The 18,504-nt window shown below is 42.6% G+C and overlaps 1 protein-coding gene across 2 annotated transcripts; it reads right to left on the minus strand.

The window, feature by feature from the left end:
- Window positions 1-57: 57 nt before the first annotated feature.
- Window positions 58-17,723, minus strand: rhot1b (ras homolog family member T1). 2 transcript variants are annotated; one of them, XM_072683313.1, is made up of 20 exons: window positions 17,430-17,723; window positions 14,911-14,969; window positions 14,733-14,814; window positions 14,572-14,615; window positions 14,417-14,470; window positions 13,987-14,039; window positions 13,717-13,825; window positions 11,468-11,569; window positions 10,625-10,723; window positions 10,311-10,419; window positions 9,262-9,382; window positions 8,654-8,738; window positions 8,148-8,293; window positions 7,890-7,990; window positions 7,456-7,586; window positions 7,162-7,245; window positions 6,888-7,010; window positions 6,210-6,412; window positions 4,619-4,741; window positions 58-1,789 (listed from the first exon to the last, which is right to left on the minus strand). In XM_072683313.1, exons 1-20 carry the CDS (start codon window positions 17,464-17,466, stop codon window positions 1,672-1,674), a joined length of 1,983 nt encoding a protein of 660 aa, XP_072539414.1. In that variant the 5' UTR covers window positions 17,467-17,723; the 3' UTR covers window positions 58-1,671. The 2 variants fall into 2 exon arrangements, with proteins under 2 accessions (XP_072539414.1, XP_072539416.1); XM_072683315.1 differs by lacking the exon at window positions 4,619-4,741.
- Between the last annotated feature and the right edge of the window lie 781 nt (window positions 17,724-18,504).

Here is an 18,504-nt window from a genome sequence, read left to right on the forward strand (position 1 = left end):
ACGTTGGGAAGCCCCTAAAACATGCAGATGTTCTTAGAACCCCCCCCCCCCCCCCCCCCCAGACAGCAAAGAACTCTGGGAAGTGTAGTCTTGTAGTGCAGCTGTAGGCGGTCCCACTTTGCTCTGATTTAAAGGAGCAGTCTCTCCTCCACCTTCCTGGATGCAGTCAATCAAGCAGGACATGTTTAGAGGCTTGAAGGTTAAGCAAAAATTACCGAAGTCTAGACCCAGTGCAAATGCACGCACACAGCTTGTCTAGTCCCTATAGAGATGTACTGCCAATAGAATAGGACTCTCTGGAGCAGATCAACATCATGACCCTATTGGCTCCATGCTGCCTAATGCCAGGCGTGGGCTAGAGGGGTATAAAGCCCCCCAGCATTGAGGAGCTGTGGAGCAGTGGAGGAGCTGTGTTCTCTGGAATGATGGTGGAGGAGCTCCATCCAGTACTTGGGATGAGACGAGGTGGGGTGATGATCATCATCATCCAACATCCTGAACTCACTAACGCTCTTCTTGCTGAATGCAATCAAATCCTCACAGCAATGTTCCTCCAATATCTAGTAGAAAGTCTTCTTCTCTAGACAGTAGAGACAGTTACTCCAACAGAAGCAAGAGAAGCTCTTAATACTCTTGATTTCTGAAGAAGCAGTGAATGAGCAGGTGTCCCAATACATCAGCTTTGTCCATGTAGTGAATTTGGTCATTAGAGGAGGGGTACCCAAACTTGTTGGATGAGTAAACTGGTGGAATCATGGTTATCTATGATCTACTGATTATAAAAAAGCAGCACTGATCTCCATCTATGAAACTAAATCCTTTAAACAGGAGCTGCACTTCTCTTCTCTCCATCAATCTTTACAACAAACAAGATGAGCCGAAACCGGCCAAAATATCATAAACAGCATTAAGCTGTCGCTCGCGTCCCATTGGCTCATACAGGAAATCCTGAAGTTCCCTTTTCTCTCTGTAGTTTTACACAAACAAATAAATAGCTTTTATACACATGATCATATTTACAGTTTGTTCATTTTCAGCAGAGTTCTGCAACACTTCCTCACAACACGCTTCTCCAGCTCCTCCGTCAAAACAGGATGTGATGTAATGACGCGACCGAACAGCAACCATGGGTTTGTTCATGACTTCTACTGTTAGTTCAGTCAGAGAGGAGAGGGAGAGAGTCTGAGTGTGTGTGTGTGTGTGTGTGTGTGTGTAGGCAGGAATGTCAGGAGTGAGGGTTAAAGCCAAATATCCAACATACACTCAAACTCTCCCTCTTAGTCGATCAGCCGAGTCGTGTTTTAGCGCTTCTTCAGTTTTACACTGGAGCTACGAGGCTAACGTGGCTAACAAGTAATAGAAGCTCATGTACACCGATTAGCATGGTGCTAACTGCAGGCTAGCCTAAATCATCACACACTCTCCTCAAAGTGTGTGGAGGAGTTCAGTAATCTTGAATATGCTTGATCATGTGTGGTTTCTGATACCGTATGAACGTGGACTAGAGTAGGATCTAGAGTAGTAGCCTGAAGCTCCAGCGCTGAACTGAAGAAGCGAACCTCTCGCACCAAGCTGGCCGTCTGGGCTGATCGTGAGGATGAAAGGGCTGGGTATGGAATTGATCTTGGGTTCTACAGTCTGGTGAACTGTGGCTGCAGCGGCGCAGGCGGATCACCGGGGTTTGAGCAGCAGGCGGTACATAGTGAAGCCCAACACAGCGAACACGGCGGCTCCCAGACTGACCCTCAGCCACACGGAGGAGCCCTTCAGATCCACCTGAGACATGTGCCTGAGAGAGAGAGCGAGAGAGAGAGCGAGAGAGAGGGATGTACAGGTGATTATTGATGTACATTCAAACACAAAGGGTTCTCTCCACCCTTAAATTGGGGTTCTTTGGGTTCTTTAGTGTATGGTTCCAATGGTTGAATGCTTAAATGCTTCTTTAACTGGTTTAAGGGTTCTTCGGATTGTAGCTGGTTCTTTATAGTGCAAAAATGTACCAGTACGGTTCTAGAATCGTTACAAATCAAAGAACTGTTTATCTTTAGACAGAACCCTTTAACCAGGTAAAGAACCAATACGCATTCAGACTGCAGCTGTGTCCCAATCCAGAGACTGCATCGACCATGAAGGCTGGACTGTAAGGCGTCTGCTCTACGGCAGATGTCCTATTCGTGACAAAGCACCGCTCTGGTCACCTAGCAACCCAACGTCTGCAACTGACACGCAGTGAATCTTGGGATATGCTGGCTCGCCACCCATGGGATTCTTCATTGCCATGAAAAAGAAGGCTGCGTCTCTCAGCTCCTCATACGAAAGAGCTTGTGACGCAATCGCCCTTACAATGCAGCCTCTGAATTGGGACACAGCCTCCATAGAACCACTGACTTTCCTAAAGAACCCTGGAGAACCCCAGATAACCCCTTTTTAAAAGTGTAATCACAACAGAAAACAAATGTACTCAAAAGTACAGCGTGCAGATCCATCAGATAACACTCAGGTTTTAGGTCTGAGTGTCTGAAAGACTACTTTTAATATCAATAATCAAACTATGAGAAATGAATAATAATAAAAAAAAGGTAGAAGTAACCTGTGACTCAGTAAAGGCAAACTTCCGCTTTCATAAAAACACGTAAACAATATCAAACATGCGCACATTTAATCATAACAACGATACCATGAGGAAAATATGACGTTATGAACAATCCAAAGATGATGGGATGAAATAATGATCAGATGATGGATGATGAGCCACAAATAAGGAACAGAGAAATGTGTTCTTCTCCAGAAGAAGGAGAGCAGGGGAAGGCCGTTCTGCGCAACCGCAAAGACAATTCTCACGAGAGAATTATCATGATTAATATTATACACTAAAATACACACAAAAAATATAGGGACACCTGCTGTTTCTTCTGAAATCAAGGGTATAAAAAGAGCTGATCCTGCTTCTGTTGGAGTAACTGTCTCTACTGTCCAGAGAAAAAGACTTTCTACTAGATTCTGTAGGACTGAGTATCGATGTGAGGATTTGATTGCATTCAGCCACAAGAGTGTCCGCAAGGCCACCCCACCTCATCCCCAACTCCACAGATCAAAAGTACTGGATGGAGCTCCACCACCATCTTTCCAGAGAACACAGTTCCTCCACTGCTCCACAGCTCATTGCTGGGGGGTTTATACCCCTCTAGCCCACGCCTGGCATTACTAGGCAGTATGGAGCTGTGTCAGCAATGGGTGCAGCTTAAAGTAGCTGAAGGCATTCATTAGAAGGGGTGTCCATAAACATTTGGCCATGTAGTGTAGTTGTGCTTTACGGATCACATGCTGGAGGATGTAAGCGGTCATAAGGAAGAAAGGAGAAGTTCAGACAGGATGTTGGTAAACAGAAGGCAGAACAGATAAGAATATTAAAATCCAACACTGTAATGGTTCCGGTCGTCCTTCTTCCAGTGAGAGTCCAGCCTCAGGTCAGACACAACAGACAGACAGACAGACAGACAGACAGACAGAGAGCCTTGAGCCACCTCTGCCCTATTGTCGGCTTTCTCCTGACCTAATCGGACCGTAATTGAGCAGACCTGTAAACAAACACTGCTGCTGGTCTCTTACTGTAACCATAACCTTCCAAAATGTGTGAAAATACAACTCCAAGAGTTCCTGGAGTCAACAAAGACCCCCAGCCAAAGAACCCCACACAGAGCTGATCCGCCAGGACATGTTTTTAATCATTTATGTCTAATTTTACCCCATCATTTACCCAACTTACCCAGTCCCTGTTCACGTGAACCTCAGATTATTACCACCTTAGACCACTGGACCACTCTGAGGAGATGTTTGGTGTTTCGGTAGTTTCACAATGGACTTCATTTTGAATGAAGCAATGAAAGATGCTTAAAATGGCCAAAGGTACCAACATGTACAAACCGGCTACTGTTACGAGGATATATACACTGGCAGACATCAAGGACATCCTTAAAGGATCTACCCCTAGTTTTTTTTTTGGTGGAGATCCACAAACAGTGGCTCAATGTGAACAGCAAGGCAATGTGAGAAGTGAAGTGGGTCAGGTGATGTCATGAAAAGACAATCACCACATTTAAGCCCACTGAGAGCACTTATGGTGCCTTAACTGGCCCAACCACAGCAGCCACATCTGAGGTTTGGTCATGGCATTGGAGTGAGATCTGTGTCACAAATGCAGCACACCATGTACATTTGTCTGTACAGTGTTTCTATTATTTGGGCTCAAAACTGGCTCAACTGTTGCCAGCTGTGGTCATTCCGTTCTGACACCCAGATTTAGCTGACGTCACTGGTGGTATTTGGGCAGAATTAAAGAATATACTTGTGGGCCAGAACTGGGCCACAACTCGCTTGCTATCTGGGTGACTCTGTCCATCTGCTCACTCCGTCCATCTGTTTTGTTGTAAACAACAGTAAAGAAGCAGCAAATGAGAAGAAATGAGAAGAGTGAAGACAAGCAAAACTGAAAACTAACAATGAAGCCGGATGAAGCGAATGAAGCATGATACGAGAAAGGGGAACGTGCTGGGATGAGGAATGGAAGGAAGGAAGGATGGCTGTGGGTATAGCGGTGAAGCTGGGGTAGAAGAGGAACCTGCTGGAGATGGCCGTGTAGAGTTTCGCTTTAACCGTGTGAAGAAGTGCAGAGTTGAGGAAATTCTGACAGAGGCAGAAGGTGCACCTGTTACAGGTACACATACAGCGCAGACGAGCGTGTCTGCAGAAAGAAACAAAACACACACACACACACACACACACACACACACAGTCAGACCGCAGGTTCTTGCTATTGAGGTTTCCTCAGGAACTTCACAGTAAACACCACCAACTCAAAGTACTGTAGATAAACACTGAAGACATGCAGATAAAGACAGACTGACAGTGTAAATAATGCAGATCAGATCTCCAATTAAGAGAACCTCACAACCCATCCCATGCCCAGTGCAGAACCTTCCTCTGTAGACCACGAGCTGAGAAGAGTCTTTATACTGTAGAGTCTTATCCAGGACTAGGCCATGAGGATGGGTGATTTGGCCCACCAGGATGTCACCCTAATGTGTTTAAAAGAATCAGGATTTATGTAATGCCTAATATATAATACTAATATTAAGAAATAATTGTGATAAACATTATTATTGTCATTTTAAGATCATTTAGAGCCACTGACATTATAATAATAACAGATTAATGTTGACTGCACTTTTAAAGGTTTACAGTTTGAGAGCTTTATACACCTACTAGCCTTGAGTAACACGTCTCCACCTGTCTCAGTCCGCTCTGTGTGTACGGAGGCGCCGTTATTGATGCCTTGGTGATTACACGACCGGCTAAAATACTGGTGACGTTCATTCTTATGTAAACAAACACAAATGTAAACACAAGATCATGCTCATATACTGTCTGACAAATCAATAATTATCTATAATTATCCTAATAAGCAGCACAGTAAAGATCATGCTCACATGCCAAGACCTCATCACATGCCCAGAGTTTCAGTGAGAAGGAAAACCCCATATTATGCATCTGTGAAGAAATTCTGAAGGAACCCGGCTCTGTTGGGGAAGTCTCCTCTCCTGGCTGGCCCACCAAACTGGTAAGCCTCAGTCAGACCACAAGCGAAAGGCATGTGACCAAAGAATTCACTTCTGGCAGTTAATTTCACTTCAGCCTCACAAATATGCACTTTGAGGGTCACATGACCTCGAATCAATATTATCAGGATATTATCAGGACGTTTTGCTTTGATTACAATTAACGAACGACACACACACACACACACACACACACACACACACACACACACACACACACACACACTAGTATGTGTTTAATCGGACAGTGCATTAACAGTTCTGATTCAGATGGATCTGAAAACAGTTTGGGCTTTTCTGGTTCTACAGAAAGAGCTGCTTTCAGTAATCAGACGGAAAACCACTAAGCCCTGACCGACCTGAACCAGCTGCCCGCAGAGGAACTGAAGCCAGACAGGTCAGAGAGGGAGGTGTATGTGTGTGTGTGTGTGAGTGTCTTACTGTTACTTTTGAATTAAGTAAGGAAAGTCCCAGCAAAACATTTTGGTGTTAATTTAAGCCTCAGGAAAAGCCAGATGTCCTCAAACCACTGTGTGTGTGTGTGTGTGTGTGTGTGTGTGTGTGTGTGTGTGTGTGTGTGTATAAAACACTCACGGGTATGTGGCCATGGTGGCGAGTTTGATGAAGATGTCCTTGCTGGGGGTTCCCGCGGTGTTGCAGGTAAAGCTCTGAGGAGGGGGCAGTCTGTGGTTCCTGCAGAAGTCCAGTGGGCTTGGGCTGAACTGCTGCCGAACCTCCGGCAGGTCCGATTTCGTCGCAACCAGCATGCACGGAACCCTACTGTCCACCAAGTACTGCTGCAGAATCAAGAAAGAATATATACAGAGGACGTGGTCTTACACATGGATCTTATAGTTCCTAACTTTTTTACTCAGCATTTCAAAAACAAACCAACATATTTATTACTAATAATAATAAACTACTGACTACTAAACAAATGATTTTACTATGAAAAATCCTATTCTATTCAATATACATTTACTACTAATGCTAGCTAATATATATCATTTAAAAAAGATAAATAATGAGAAAATATATGCAATAATTTATTATAACAATAATTATATCTTAAGTAACCTGTACATTAAAGTAGTGATTTTACTTATAATAAGCTAATACAATATTCTAAGCAAACAATATTACCAATAATACTATTATTATTAATAATAATAATAATAATAATAATAATAATGTCTTTTTCACTTTCATTTTTAAAACAGAGTGAAAAATTGTCATTTAAATCAGAGTGACACCAACCCCCACTGAACACACCTTAAAGATCTGAGCACAGTACTCGAACGAGCACGGGTTACTGACATCATAAACCAAGCACACCACATCACAGGCCAGATCCGACTCGGACAGGAAGTCAAAATCTGGGAAGACTTCATGAAGCTGCGGAGAAAAGAGACGAAAACGGCAAACTTTAACCCTCAGGGTCCAAACTCCACAGAACCGCCGCACCGTTTTACAGTAGCTGCTCATTAATTCGCTCTTTAATGATTAATAAGATTAATAAATAAACATAAACAATAAATCGCCTCACCAGCAGGTATTTCTCCTGGCCGTAGACGTGGGCGGTGCTGATGGAGTAATACGACTTGTGTTCTTCTTTAATCATCTTCTGACTCTGTGAGAAACACAAACACCCAAAACAACAACGCAGAACCGATTTATGGTCAGCTCCAGTATCTCAGACCCATCTCCTGCCCTGTGCTTCCACTCACTAGCCACTTTATTGGAAACCCCTACCTTGTGCTTTCACTCACTGGCCACTTTATTAGAAAAATCTACCCTGTGTGCACAGTGTTTGTGTGTGTGTGTGTGTGTGTTTTCTGACCATGAGGTTGCATCCGAGAAAGGCTTGCAGGACTCCGCTCTTTCCGCTTCCGGGACCCCCAAAGACTTTACAGAGAAACACACTGCGCTGTGTTTGCTTCTTCTGCAGATCCAGCCTCTTGTCCCGTGTCACTGAGAGCAACACAGACACACACACACACACACACACACACACACACACGTGATTACACACATCCTGTCACTCATCCACACATCCACACACTCCCTAACTCCATTAGAGCAACACCTTTCTATTAACATCTCCTTTACCAATAATCCACCAATCACAGCCCATCCCCACAGTCTCACATCTCCTCCACTGCTCCAACAGCACCACCTAATGGGTGTAGCCCATATCAGCACTGCACCAGACCAAACCGGCTAATCGCACAAGCCTGTCAGGTGAGAGGTGTGTTTCCATGGCAACAGACTCACCTGTGATGGCAGATGCCTGAGACTCCTGCTCGGCAATGATGGAGTAACCAAGATAACCCAGGTACTCCAGACACCGCTGGACATCCAGATACGTTGTTAACCTATACACACACACACACACACACACACACACACACATTAATGTACACATGTGTAAAGTTCAGTGGCCACTTTATGAGAATCCCAATACCTTGTGCTTCCACTCACTGGCCATTTTATTGGAAACACCTACCTAAACACAACTAAATGTAAACTCACGTCCACTGGGAGAGGAAGCCCTGGTAGGTGATCCAGCCATGCTCATTGGTACACACTGTATTATTGACATCTGGGCCCCAGGGCATGTAGGGAAAAACATCAAACAGATCCTTCAGCTCCTCCGGGGACAAGGCACAGTCTCTGTCCTAAAACACACACACACACACACACACACACACACACACACACACACACACACACACACACACACACATCCTGTAATATATACATGTACTGTATATCCAATTGGCCTTATACCTATATTTATTGGCCAATTTATTAGAAACACTTACCCAACAGGTAAACTTTGTTGGTGTATAGCTAGAGTGCATCAATTTGGTAGGTGTTTCTGATAAATTGGTCAATTAATGTAGGTAAATTGTAAGTCATTATAAACTGGACGCTCTGAGAATATGTGTGTATGTGGTCTGAGGGAGTGTACAGTCCTTAACCACCCTGTTCCCTCTAAAATTAGCATTCAGAGCTGTAGAGAGGTCCACGGGTACCTTGTCATGTTTATCGAAGACGCCCTGCAGGAAGAGCGAGGCGTTGTGGTTGAGCTCCGTGCTGCAGTTGGAAGGTATTTTTAACCTGCAGGGACACAAACACAGGAGATTAGCAGATCAGATTAGAGTAGCTGGATTAATAGCTGGATTATGGAAGGGTCCCTACGGAGAAGATGAGGCTAGAGGCAGGAGGGGGTGGGGCTTATTATCCTGTCTGTGTTTTGATCGACGTCAGCAATTACAGAAATAAACACCACGGCCTACTGTGACTGAACTGTTTATTATGATATCATGAACTATTACTTGTAATTTAACGATTAGAATTAAATTAACCTCTCTTCATCCCTTAGCATTAAACAGACTGTTTCTGTTACTGTACCTTTAAGACAGATATATGTAAATGAGCTCATCCTAATTGGCCGTGTCTCAAGTATCCAGAGCTGAAACACTCCTGAGAACTGCAGTACGAGTGGGCAGGGCTAAGCTGTGGTAGGCTGAATGGCACATTTGAGTACTAACAGCGCCCCCTTGTGGAGAATCGTTCACCCGCTAAACGCGAGTGAGTGAGGGACTGGCTGAGGTAAAGGGTCAGAGGTGCTGGGACTCACGGTGGGAAGAGGTAATCCTGATGCAGCTCCAGGTCATCATCATAACCAAAGCGACGGAGGACCGCCCATGTGGTCTCATGCCGACCCCTTTGGATGAAGAGCGTGTGCAGAAATAGGAATCCTTGGAGAAAAATAAAATAAATAAATAAACTGAATTAAATTATATATTATATATAAAAGAAATCAGATCAAGATCAGATCAACTCGGGTAAAAAAAAAAAAAAAACAGCACTGAATTTAATCACTAATGCAAAAGTTTTTTAACACTTTTCAAGATTTTTATTTATATTTTTATTGACATTTTTATTGACTTATTTACTTACATTTATTTATTATATTTATTTTTATTAGATTTTTCACCCATTTTCTCCCCAGTTTGGACCGCCCATGTCCCAACCCGTACGATTTAAGGAAATACACTATCCCTTCACAGACACACACAGTCATAAAATCGAATGTGTGTCACATACACAGTTAAACTTGGTTCACCTAGCAGTGAAAAAGCTGTCTGAACACAATCAAGAAAAACCAGAATGAACATAAATATTGACATTTTATATATAAATAAATAGAAATAAGGAATAAAAATGTACACATCCAGAGAACACAGTTCTTCCACTGCTCCACAGCTCAATGCTGATGGGCTTTATACCCCTCTAGCCCAGTTCTGCTCCAAAGAGTCCTATTCTATTGGCACTACTAATAAAGGATTATCTTATCTTCTTCTCTACAGGGACTAGACAAGCTGTGTGTGTGTGTGTGTGCATTTGCACATCTGCATCACTACAGACTCGTGCTGTTCTGTTACATGAGACGCAGTTTTGGTGCAGTTATTATTTACTGTATGAACGTTAACACCAGCGCTGAAACTCGCCGACACCGGGGCTGTGTTAGTTAGGCTGTGATACCTGCGAGGCTTTTCTTTAGAGCTCAGGTTCATCAGTAGGTTTTGTACTGGTGAAGATGTAATGTGAAGTGTTCAGTAAAGCTCACAGGTTTAGGCCTGATTCACTAAGCTGATGTTTAACAGCTGTTTTTCTGTCTCTCACCCTTCAGAGTCAGTCCATCCTCACACACTCCATCTGCTGTGTTCTTCCTCACAACGTTCTTCACGTCCTCCAGAGCTTGAGGGGGCAGCGGTGAGTTGAAACATGTTCTCTGGAGATGATTATTAATGATGTCATTAATACAACACAGCACAGTCAATATAATAATAATAATAATAATAATAATATATAATAATGATGGTGATAATTATAATAATAATAATAATAACAGAGTTACTAACAATGTATCTGACTAAATGAAGAATGAATATAATAATAAAAACATGTTATTAATAAACAAACCTCTCATTTCTCACCTGGAAGAAGTTGAGCTCATTGTCATTGAGAATTCCATCATTATCCAAATCAGACACTTTAAAGATGCGAGTGAGCGCTCTCACACACGCTGCCTTCATCTGCAGGACACACACTTTCACACGTTTACATCCACACCACTATGAACCCTCACAGACCACCAGAGACCACAAAACCCTAATAACTTATAATATAATAAGAATTGATATAATAGTAATATAAAAATATATGAATGACTTCTGACTGTAGACCGTTAGGGATGGTAGATATACTATATACTGCATACTATTTTTATAATAAACAATATTTATCGTGGTCTTTTTATCCTTTAATGCTTCAGTAGCAGCAGAATCTTAATATTTGCTTAAATACTCTTCTATAGTAGAGAGATTATATGAATATATTTGAATTAATTATTGTTTAATTAACTGTAATAGGTAATGTTTAATTCGAATCCAATTAAATTAATTAGGACTAATTACCTAATTGCACTAATAATAATAATAATAATAATAGATATCCATGACATGCTCAGAAAAAGTAAAAACACAGTAAAAATACAGCGATATAGTCATATTGCCCACCCCCACTTTCAGCACATCCCACAACAGTGTTAAATATTTTATTATGATCTGAATCTAATTTATTAAAGCACTATCTATTAAATTCGCCTCATTTTTAACATGAACCCCCACCTGGAATAACGTCTCAACTTGTCAAATCTGCAGATGTCAATCAAATGGGTGCAACTACTTATAAAATAATAATGTAGCTACATTTAAACGGTGCAGCAAAGACAGCAGTAATCAGACGTCTAAGGTCTACACTGTGACCTCAGCCAGTACCTCTTTCTGTTCGGGGCAGTAGAGCGGGCCAGTGGGGTGCAGGACGGCTTTCTGGGCGTAATAAAACATCTCAGAGATGTTCTTCAGGTTCTTCGCTGAGCACTGAGAACAATAACAGACAAAAAACGCAAAATTAATGAAAAGCAAAACGCTCAGGAGCTCAGAGACTGAACACACCAGCTCTGAGTGGTCATGCCTCACACTGCACAAATCTGAACCTTCACCCGACTGCAGCTGAGAACTGACTCTGAATCTGTGTAATCAGGTTCCTTCAGTGGGTTCTAGATCTTAGTGAGAAAATAACTAGAGGACAAAACCCCACCATCCACCAGAGAACCTCTAACCCCCCTTATACACAGGAGGTCAGTGGTCAGAATACTGTATCTGCTGTATAACGAGCAGCTGGTCTGGATTAAGCTCAGGTCTTTTCAATGGATTTTAGTCTAAGACCACAGATTGATCTGAGATTAGACAAACTGCCTTAAATCCGATCTCGAAATGTTGCTGATGGTGCAGCAGGAGAAGCAAGTGAACTATGCCTTAAGAGATGCATGACTACAAAATGATAACCACTATTTAAAAAAATAGTGAGGTCAGGATGTTGGATGATGATCACCACCCCACCTCATCATCCCCAACTCCCTAACTCCCTAAACCCCATACTCCGTCACTTTAGAGGTGGAAAAGGATCCACACTGGCTTTCACTATGGGAGGTTTTGTGTGTGACCCACATCCAGCAGCAGTAGCTAAAATGCCTTTAACAGCGTGTAAGTCGCTAATCTCCACCTCGTATCGCTGTTACTTAACTAAATGGAGGTGGTTTCAGCAGAGCGGCTGAATTAGACGGATCAGATTTACTCGTTAGCCAGCCTGGGACACGGCCAAGCAGCCAGGGCGACACTGGAAAATCTGTGGGTCTTCTGCACCAACACTATTTACCAGGTTCTTTATGATGCTCAATGAACCAAAGCTCTCAAAGTGGTCCCTGGGGACCTCACATATTACAAGTGGGTCCGCTGGCCAATACAAACTTGGTTTAAGACAAATGGAATATGAATATGATAAAGGAATATGATAATATGAATTAACTACATTTTGAGCACAGTGATAACATCATCTCATCTGGATTCAGTGAGAACAGTGACAGCAGAGGGGTGGATGGCTGTTGATGGGCATGGAGGAGCATGGAAATGGGTATGGATGGTATGTACAGATGGGTAAGGATGGGTATAGTGATTAGCATAGACAGGAATGGGTATAGAGGGGTATGGATAAGCATGAATGAGCATGGGTGTGGATGGTATCTATGGAGGGGTATGGAGGAGCATGGAGGAGCATGGAGGGTATGGGTGTGGATGGTATCTATGGAGGGGTATGGAAGGGCATGGAGGGTATGGGTGTGGATGGCATCTATGGAGGGGTATGGTATGGAGGGATATGGAGGGGCATGGAGGGTATGGTACAAATGTGTACGAATGGATAGTTCGTAATGTAGGAGTATGGATGGGTATGGGGATGGATGGGGGTTGGTATGAATGGGATGGATGGGGAGGGGGGGGTAAATGGATGGGTTAGGGTTAGGGTTAAGTTATATGGGTATGGACAATATGGATGGGGATGGATAAGGATTGATGGGCACTGGCACCGGAGGGTAACAGCACACACTCACTCTGTGTGATATGATCTATGGGGTAGGAGAGTGTTTGAGTAGTTTGGGTATGATGGTCTACTTTGATGTATGATGCTCATTTTAGTGAAGAACTTTGATTAAAAACAGCTCAATTTAAGCTGTGTGATAGAGGGTGGCATTGGGCCTTCTCTATTCATCATGACATATCGTCACACACTGCTGCTCAGCAAACACACTCTCACACTCTCACACTGAAATCACACCCTAACCACAGCTACCGTTATAGCTCTACTCTTTACAGGAACTCTGGACTGCAGGGTTTCATCCACAAACAACAAGAGGTGTGAGGTCAAACGAGGAGGAACCACAACACACAACCAGTCTGCAAACAATTCAGTTACAGTAGCTGTACATGCTTTTCATATATTATTTAAAGAAGCAACATTTTTAGAACATCAAAAAATTAAATATTAATTTTGCTGTGAAAATATTTCTGTCTTCAGTTGAGCACACTTCTGCTGCTACACCCAGTAAGTGCCACCTTGGGTCTGAATCACAGAATCAGTGTGAAATATGTCCAGAAATATGCCCCCCCCCCCCCAACACACACACACTTACCTCCACACATGTCTCAATCTCTGTGTATTTATTCATTATAGGCAGGATGGTCTCCATGCTGCTGTGCTCCACCAGGTCTGACTTATTCCCCACCAAAATCAAAGGCACCCTACAAACACACACACACACACACACACACACACACACACACACACACTCTTAATCTCTCATGTTTCTTACTGTAACACTGTCAGATTAAACTCATGCACCTACTTTCACTTAAAAAAACAACACGTGAGGTGTCCAAACTTTTGCATAAGACTGACTGACCTGCTGTCTTTATCCGTTCTCTCATTAATGAGGGGAATCCAGTGGCTGGTCACCTGAGGGAAGAAGCACTTTACTGAGTGAACCATTTCACTGAGCTGAGCGTCCTCCCACACATTCATCTCACAACAGCAGGGTAGCTACACTACGGTCAAAAGTATTGGGACACCTGCTCGTTCACTTCTGTCTTCTGAAATGGCAGCTGATTCTGCTTTTGTTGGAGTAGCTGTCTCTACTATCTCTACTGAGAAGAAGACTTTCTACTAGATTCTGGAGGAGCATTGCTGTGAGGATTTGATTGCATTCAGCGACAGCAGCGTTAGTTGGTATGTTCTGTAGTAAACTATTCAGATACCGATTTGAGACTGCTCCTTTAACGCATAAATTATCACCAAATCTGACACACCCACCTGTTTGCCTGCACTCCACTCACCTTTTCAATGGACTTCTTGTTATTGACGGAGTACACTATGCAGATGACGTTAGCCTGTAATAAAAAAATAAACAGACATAAACGACATCAAGAAGATAAGCTTTTTTATATTCCGCTGAGAGATAATGTAAAGAGGTCTTGCTTTTGGATGTTACCTTTGATATTTCCTGATACAGCTGTTCATCTGTCTGCTCTGCCTCTGTGTGGGTGTAAAAGAGTGTGAACAGCTCTTACTGAGGGGTGCTGAGACAGAGGAGCTGATAAAGTCCTGTATAGCTTCATACTGGAGCAGGAAGGGTTACTGATCCGACTCTACCTGAGTAATCCACTATGTGTGTCGGCACTCTCTCTGGAGTGACATCGGCCGGGATGGTGATTTCTTCAGCCTTGTAGGGAACCTGCGCGCGCACACACACACACACACACACACACTTTAACCACAAACCTACTGTAAGAAATAATAAAGAAAATACAAAAATCAGCAGCTTTCTCACCACATCCGGGAACTCCTCGCTGACCAGAGACATGATCAGGGACGTCTTCCCTACTTTGGCTGTTGAAACACACATACATACATACACACACACACACACACACACACACACACACACACGTGTTGTCTGATGATGATGATTTCTGGGAAGGAATATCCATCTAACACCACTTCAATAAAGTCATGTTTTGGAGCTGCTGTTTGCTTATACGGTTTTACACTGGAGCTACGAGGCTGACGTATCTTACTAGCACCAGAAATTGACCTTTTTTGGATGGGACTGACCTTTTATTAGATTGGCCCTTTACACTTCCCCCCGCCGTCCCTTTAATAACGCAGTAACACCCTGCAGCCGACCTTCATCACCTGCATTCACTTCATTTAAAACTACTCTAGTCTAGAAAGTCGTGAGGTGGGACCTCCATTATCATCAATGAGCTTTAGGCCCATGACTTTGTCACCGGTCATCCTTCCTTGGAGCACTTCTGGTAGGTACTGACCACTGCATACTGGGTGGAACACCCCACAAGACCTGCCTGATGTTCTGGAGATGTTCTGACCCAGTCATTATCTAGAACATCACAGTTTGGTTCTTGTCAAAGTGTCTCAGATTCTTATGCTTGTCCATTTTTCCTGCTTCATCACCTTCAAGCCGACTGCCTGATATTTATCTTTTTAATTAATTATTTTATTTATTTCCAGGAACCAGATCATCATCAGTGCTATTCAATGGTGCTATTCAGCAGGTTCTAATGTTATGGCCAGATGGTGTATGAGCTTTGAGGAAGGCTTAGTGCTTATATAAGTATGTATTCATTTCAGATTCATTTCAGTAAATATTAATAGAGTCACCAGTACAGTCTCTGTTTGAGTTGTTATCTAAAGAAACACTTTCCCCAGAGAGCCTTCTAACCCACTTTCACCAGGGCGGCGTCGACACTAACACACACACACACACACACACACACACACACACACACACACACACACACACACACACACACACACACACCCTGCAGCACAAACGTATAACACTATGCTGTTGATTTGCAATGCAAAAAGTGCTGTTTTTAGGACCAACCTGCTGCACTGTGTGAACACTCGGCAGCACGTGTGACTGAAGATGACCTGGACCATTCAGATCCTCAGTTTCCAGCTGAACTGGACACCGGTCACACATGTTAAAATGTGTAAATTAAGCCAAACTACACAAGTATGTGACGTAGATTTGGAAATATGTCCAAAACATTAACATCTACGACTTAAAGTTTTAATTTCTCAACATTTAATGTATTATTTTATTTGTATAGAAGGCAAGACAATATTTTAGATGACATAAATTATGAAAATTAAGAAAGCAACTTATTATGATGTACTAAATTTAAAATATGAGAAAACAAGTCACTAAAATACAAAAATCACACAAAATAATAAATTATTGAAGATGGATTGACCATGGCAACCAGTGCACCCCCCCCCTTATAAACCAATGTTCAGGAGCACAAACAGACAAAATCCAAATTCCTGGAGAGTTCAGATCTTTAAATGAAATCATCTAATCCAGATTATCAATCTAATTAATCCAATAGATCAGATTTGTTGGATGCAGGGATGTAGGTTGGAGGTGAAGCATGTACGAATGCAGATGAGGGTCAAGGCTGGTGACCCCTACTCTAGCACAGCAGATATATGGGTAGTGGTAAGGAACCATCTACACCATCTAACCATAGGAGGCTATGGGCTGTTTAGAGGCATTTGACCATATTTCTGGTGTATTTTAGAGTGTAGGAAGTCGGGATAGCTACATCTACACATGCGATTCCTATAAAATTAGAGGTTCAAGTTGGAGAAAGCAGGAAAACGGTGGGATATCGGTGTGGTATTAAGATGTATTTGTTGTAATATGACTCTACAGACATGCATGGAGGTAAAGCATGTACGAATGTGGATGAGGGTCAAGGCTGGTGACCCCTACTCTAGCACAGTGGATGTATGGATAGTGGTAAGGGATCAACTACAAGGAGGCTATGGGATGTTTAGAGGCATTTGACCATATTTCTGGTGTATTTTAGAGTGTAGGAAGTCGGGATAGCTACATCTACACATGTGATTCATATAAAATTAGAGGTTCAAGTTGGAGAAAGCAGAAAAACTGTGGGATATTGGTGTGATTTGAAGATGTATTTGTGGTAATAGCACTCTACAGACATGCATTTGCTGTTATTTATAACTTTAGTGCATGCATGATTCAATGAGTGTTAATAAAAAGCAAAAGTTGGCTTGTCAATGGAATTGCTCCGTTCCACCTTAAATGCTGCAGCAGGTACAGTCTGGCGCCTGAGGCGCCAGACTGTACCTGCTGCAGCATTTAAGGTGGAACGGAACAATTCCATTGACAAGCCAACTTCAGCCTCGTAGGATTATCTCCATATTATTACTAGAAGTCCACCAACAACACACAGCCAACAAAAGGCAAAACAAGCATATCAACACCCTCAAATCCCCCAAAATATTACTTACGTTCCCCCACCAGCAGAATCCTGACGTCCTTGCGCATCTTTCCCAATCCTAATATCGTAATTTAGGGAATACAGAGCCAATAGCATTAAGCTAACCGCGTTAAATGCGTACAGTAAATATAATAATACAGAAAAAGCCTCTCCAGCTCCATGCACACTAACCCGCCCCTAAAACAGCTCTATTTTAATATAATATAGTAGCTGTAATTAAGTGGAATATCGCAGTAGGTGCTGTGCCACTGAAGCCCCTCCAGCCGGGTCCTGCTGCTAGACTCCCCTGCCCAAACAGCCACACTCCTCCTCCTACTGACCTCCAATGTGCCTACGGATCCCTCGCAGGGCCAATCCATCACAACTATGAACTGCACTGCAATACCCAGAATGCACTTCATTAAAAAAAAGTGGAACAGACTGGGCAGCTCATGCTTTTTATTTGATGTTGATGGTTTAGCTGGTCTACCAGTGTGACCAAGTTGGTTTGCCAGTATGGCCAGTTTGACCAACCTAGTTCACCAGGAAGATCAATGTAACCAGTTTGACCAAACTGGTCAATCAGAATGATTAGCTTGACCGAGCTGGATCTCCAGCATGGCCAGTATGACCAACCTCGTTTACCAATATGACCAATACAATCAGCCTGATCAAGCTGGTTCACCAGCATGGCCAGTGTAATCTGATCGACCATCACCAAGCTGGTGTTACGATGATACACCAGCTAATCCATCAAACTCAGCAATTATATTGTTCCATATAGTACTTTTATTTTGTATTTTTTTGGCTTCATGAGGAATTTACTGCTCACAGCTGATGCTAAAAAACAACCTATACAAATAAATATATGAAGAAAACAATAATTTAACCCGTTATACCCTGAGTTGCCTTTAAAATTTCTAACTTTACCTGTATGTATTTTTTTTGGTGCGTGCAGTGCACTGATAATCCACCAGGGGGGCAAAAACCCTGCATCTGATTTTATTTTCTTATTTCTTTCATTAAATATTATGTATTTAATTTGTTTTATATAATACATAATATTTTATAACTATAACTATAAAAATAATTTTGTTATTTACACA

The sequence above is a fragment of the Salminus brasiliensis genome, chromosome 7 (genome assembly GCF_030463535.1).
Source record: "Salminus brasiliensis chromosome 7, fSalBra1.hap2, whole genome shotgun sequence".
Taxonomy (NCBI): Eukaryota; Metazoa; Chordata; class Actinopteri; order Characiformes; family Bryconidae; genus Salminus; species Salminus brasiliensis.

Bases quoted from the DNA above. Each gene is read 5' to 3' on its own strand.
- rhot1b (XM_072683313.1), bottom strand. From the start codon at position 17,466: ATGCGCAAGGACGTCAGGATTCTGCTGGTGGGGGAAC. The intron at 11,570-13,716 runs GTAAGTGTGTGT...TATTGTTCTCAG, and splicing joins AGATTGAGACATGTGTGGAG to TGCTCAGCGAAGAACCTGAA. The intron at 7,011-7,161 runs GTGAGGCGATTT...TTTTCTCCGCAG, and splicing joins GCCAGGAGAAATACCTGCTG to CTTCATGAAGTCTTCCCAGA.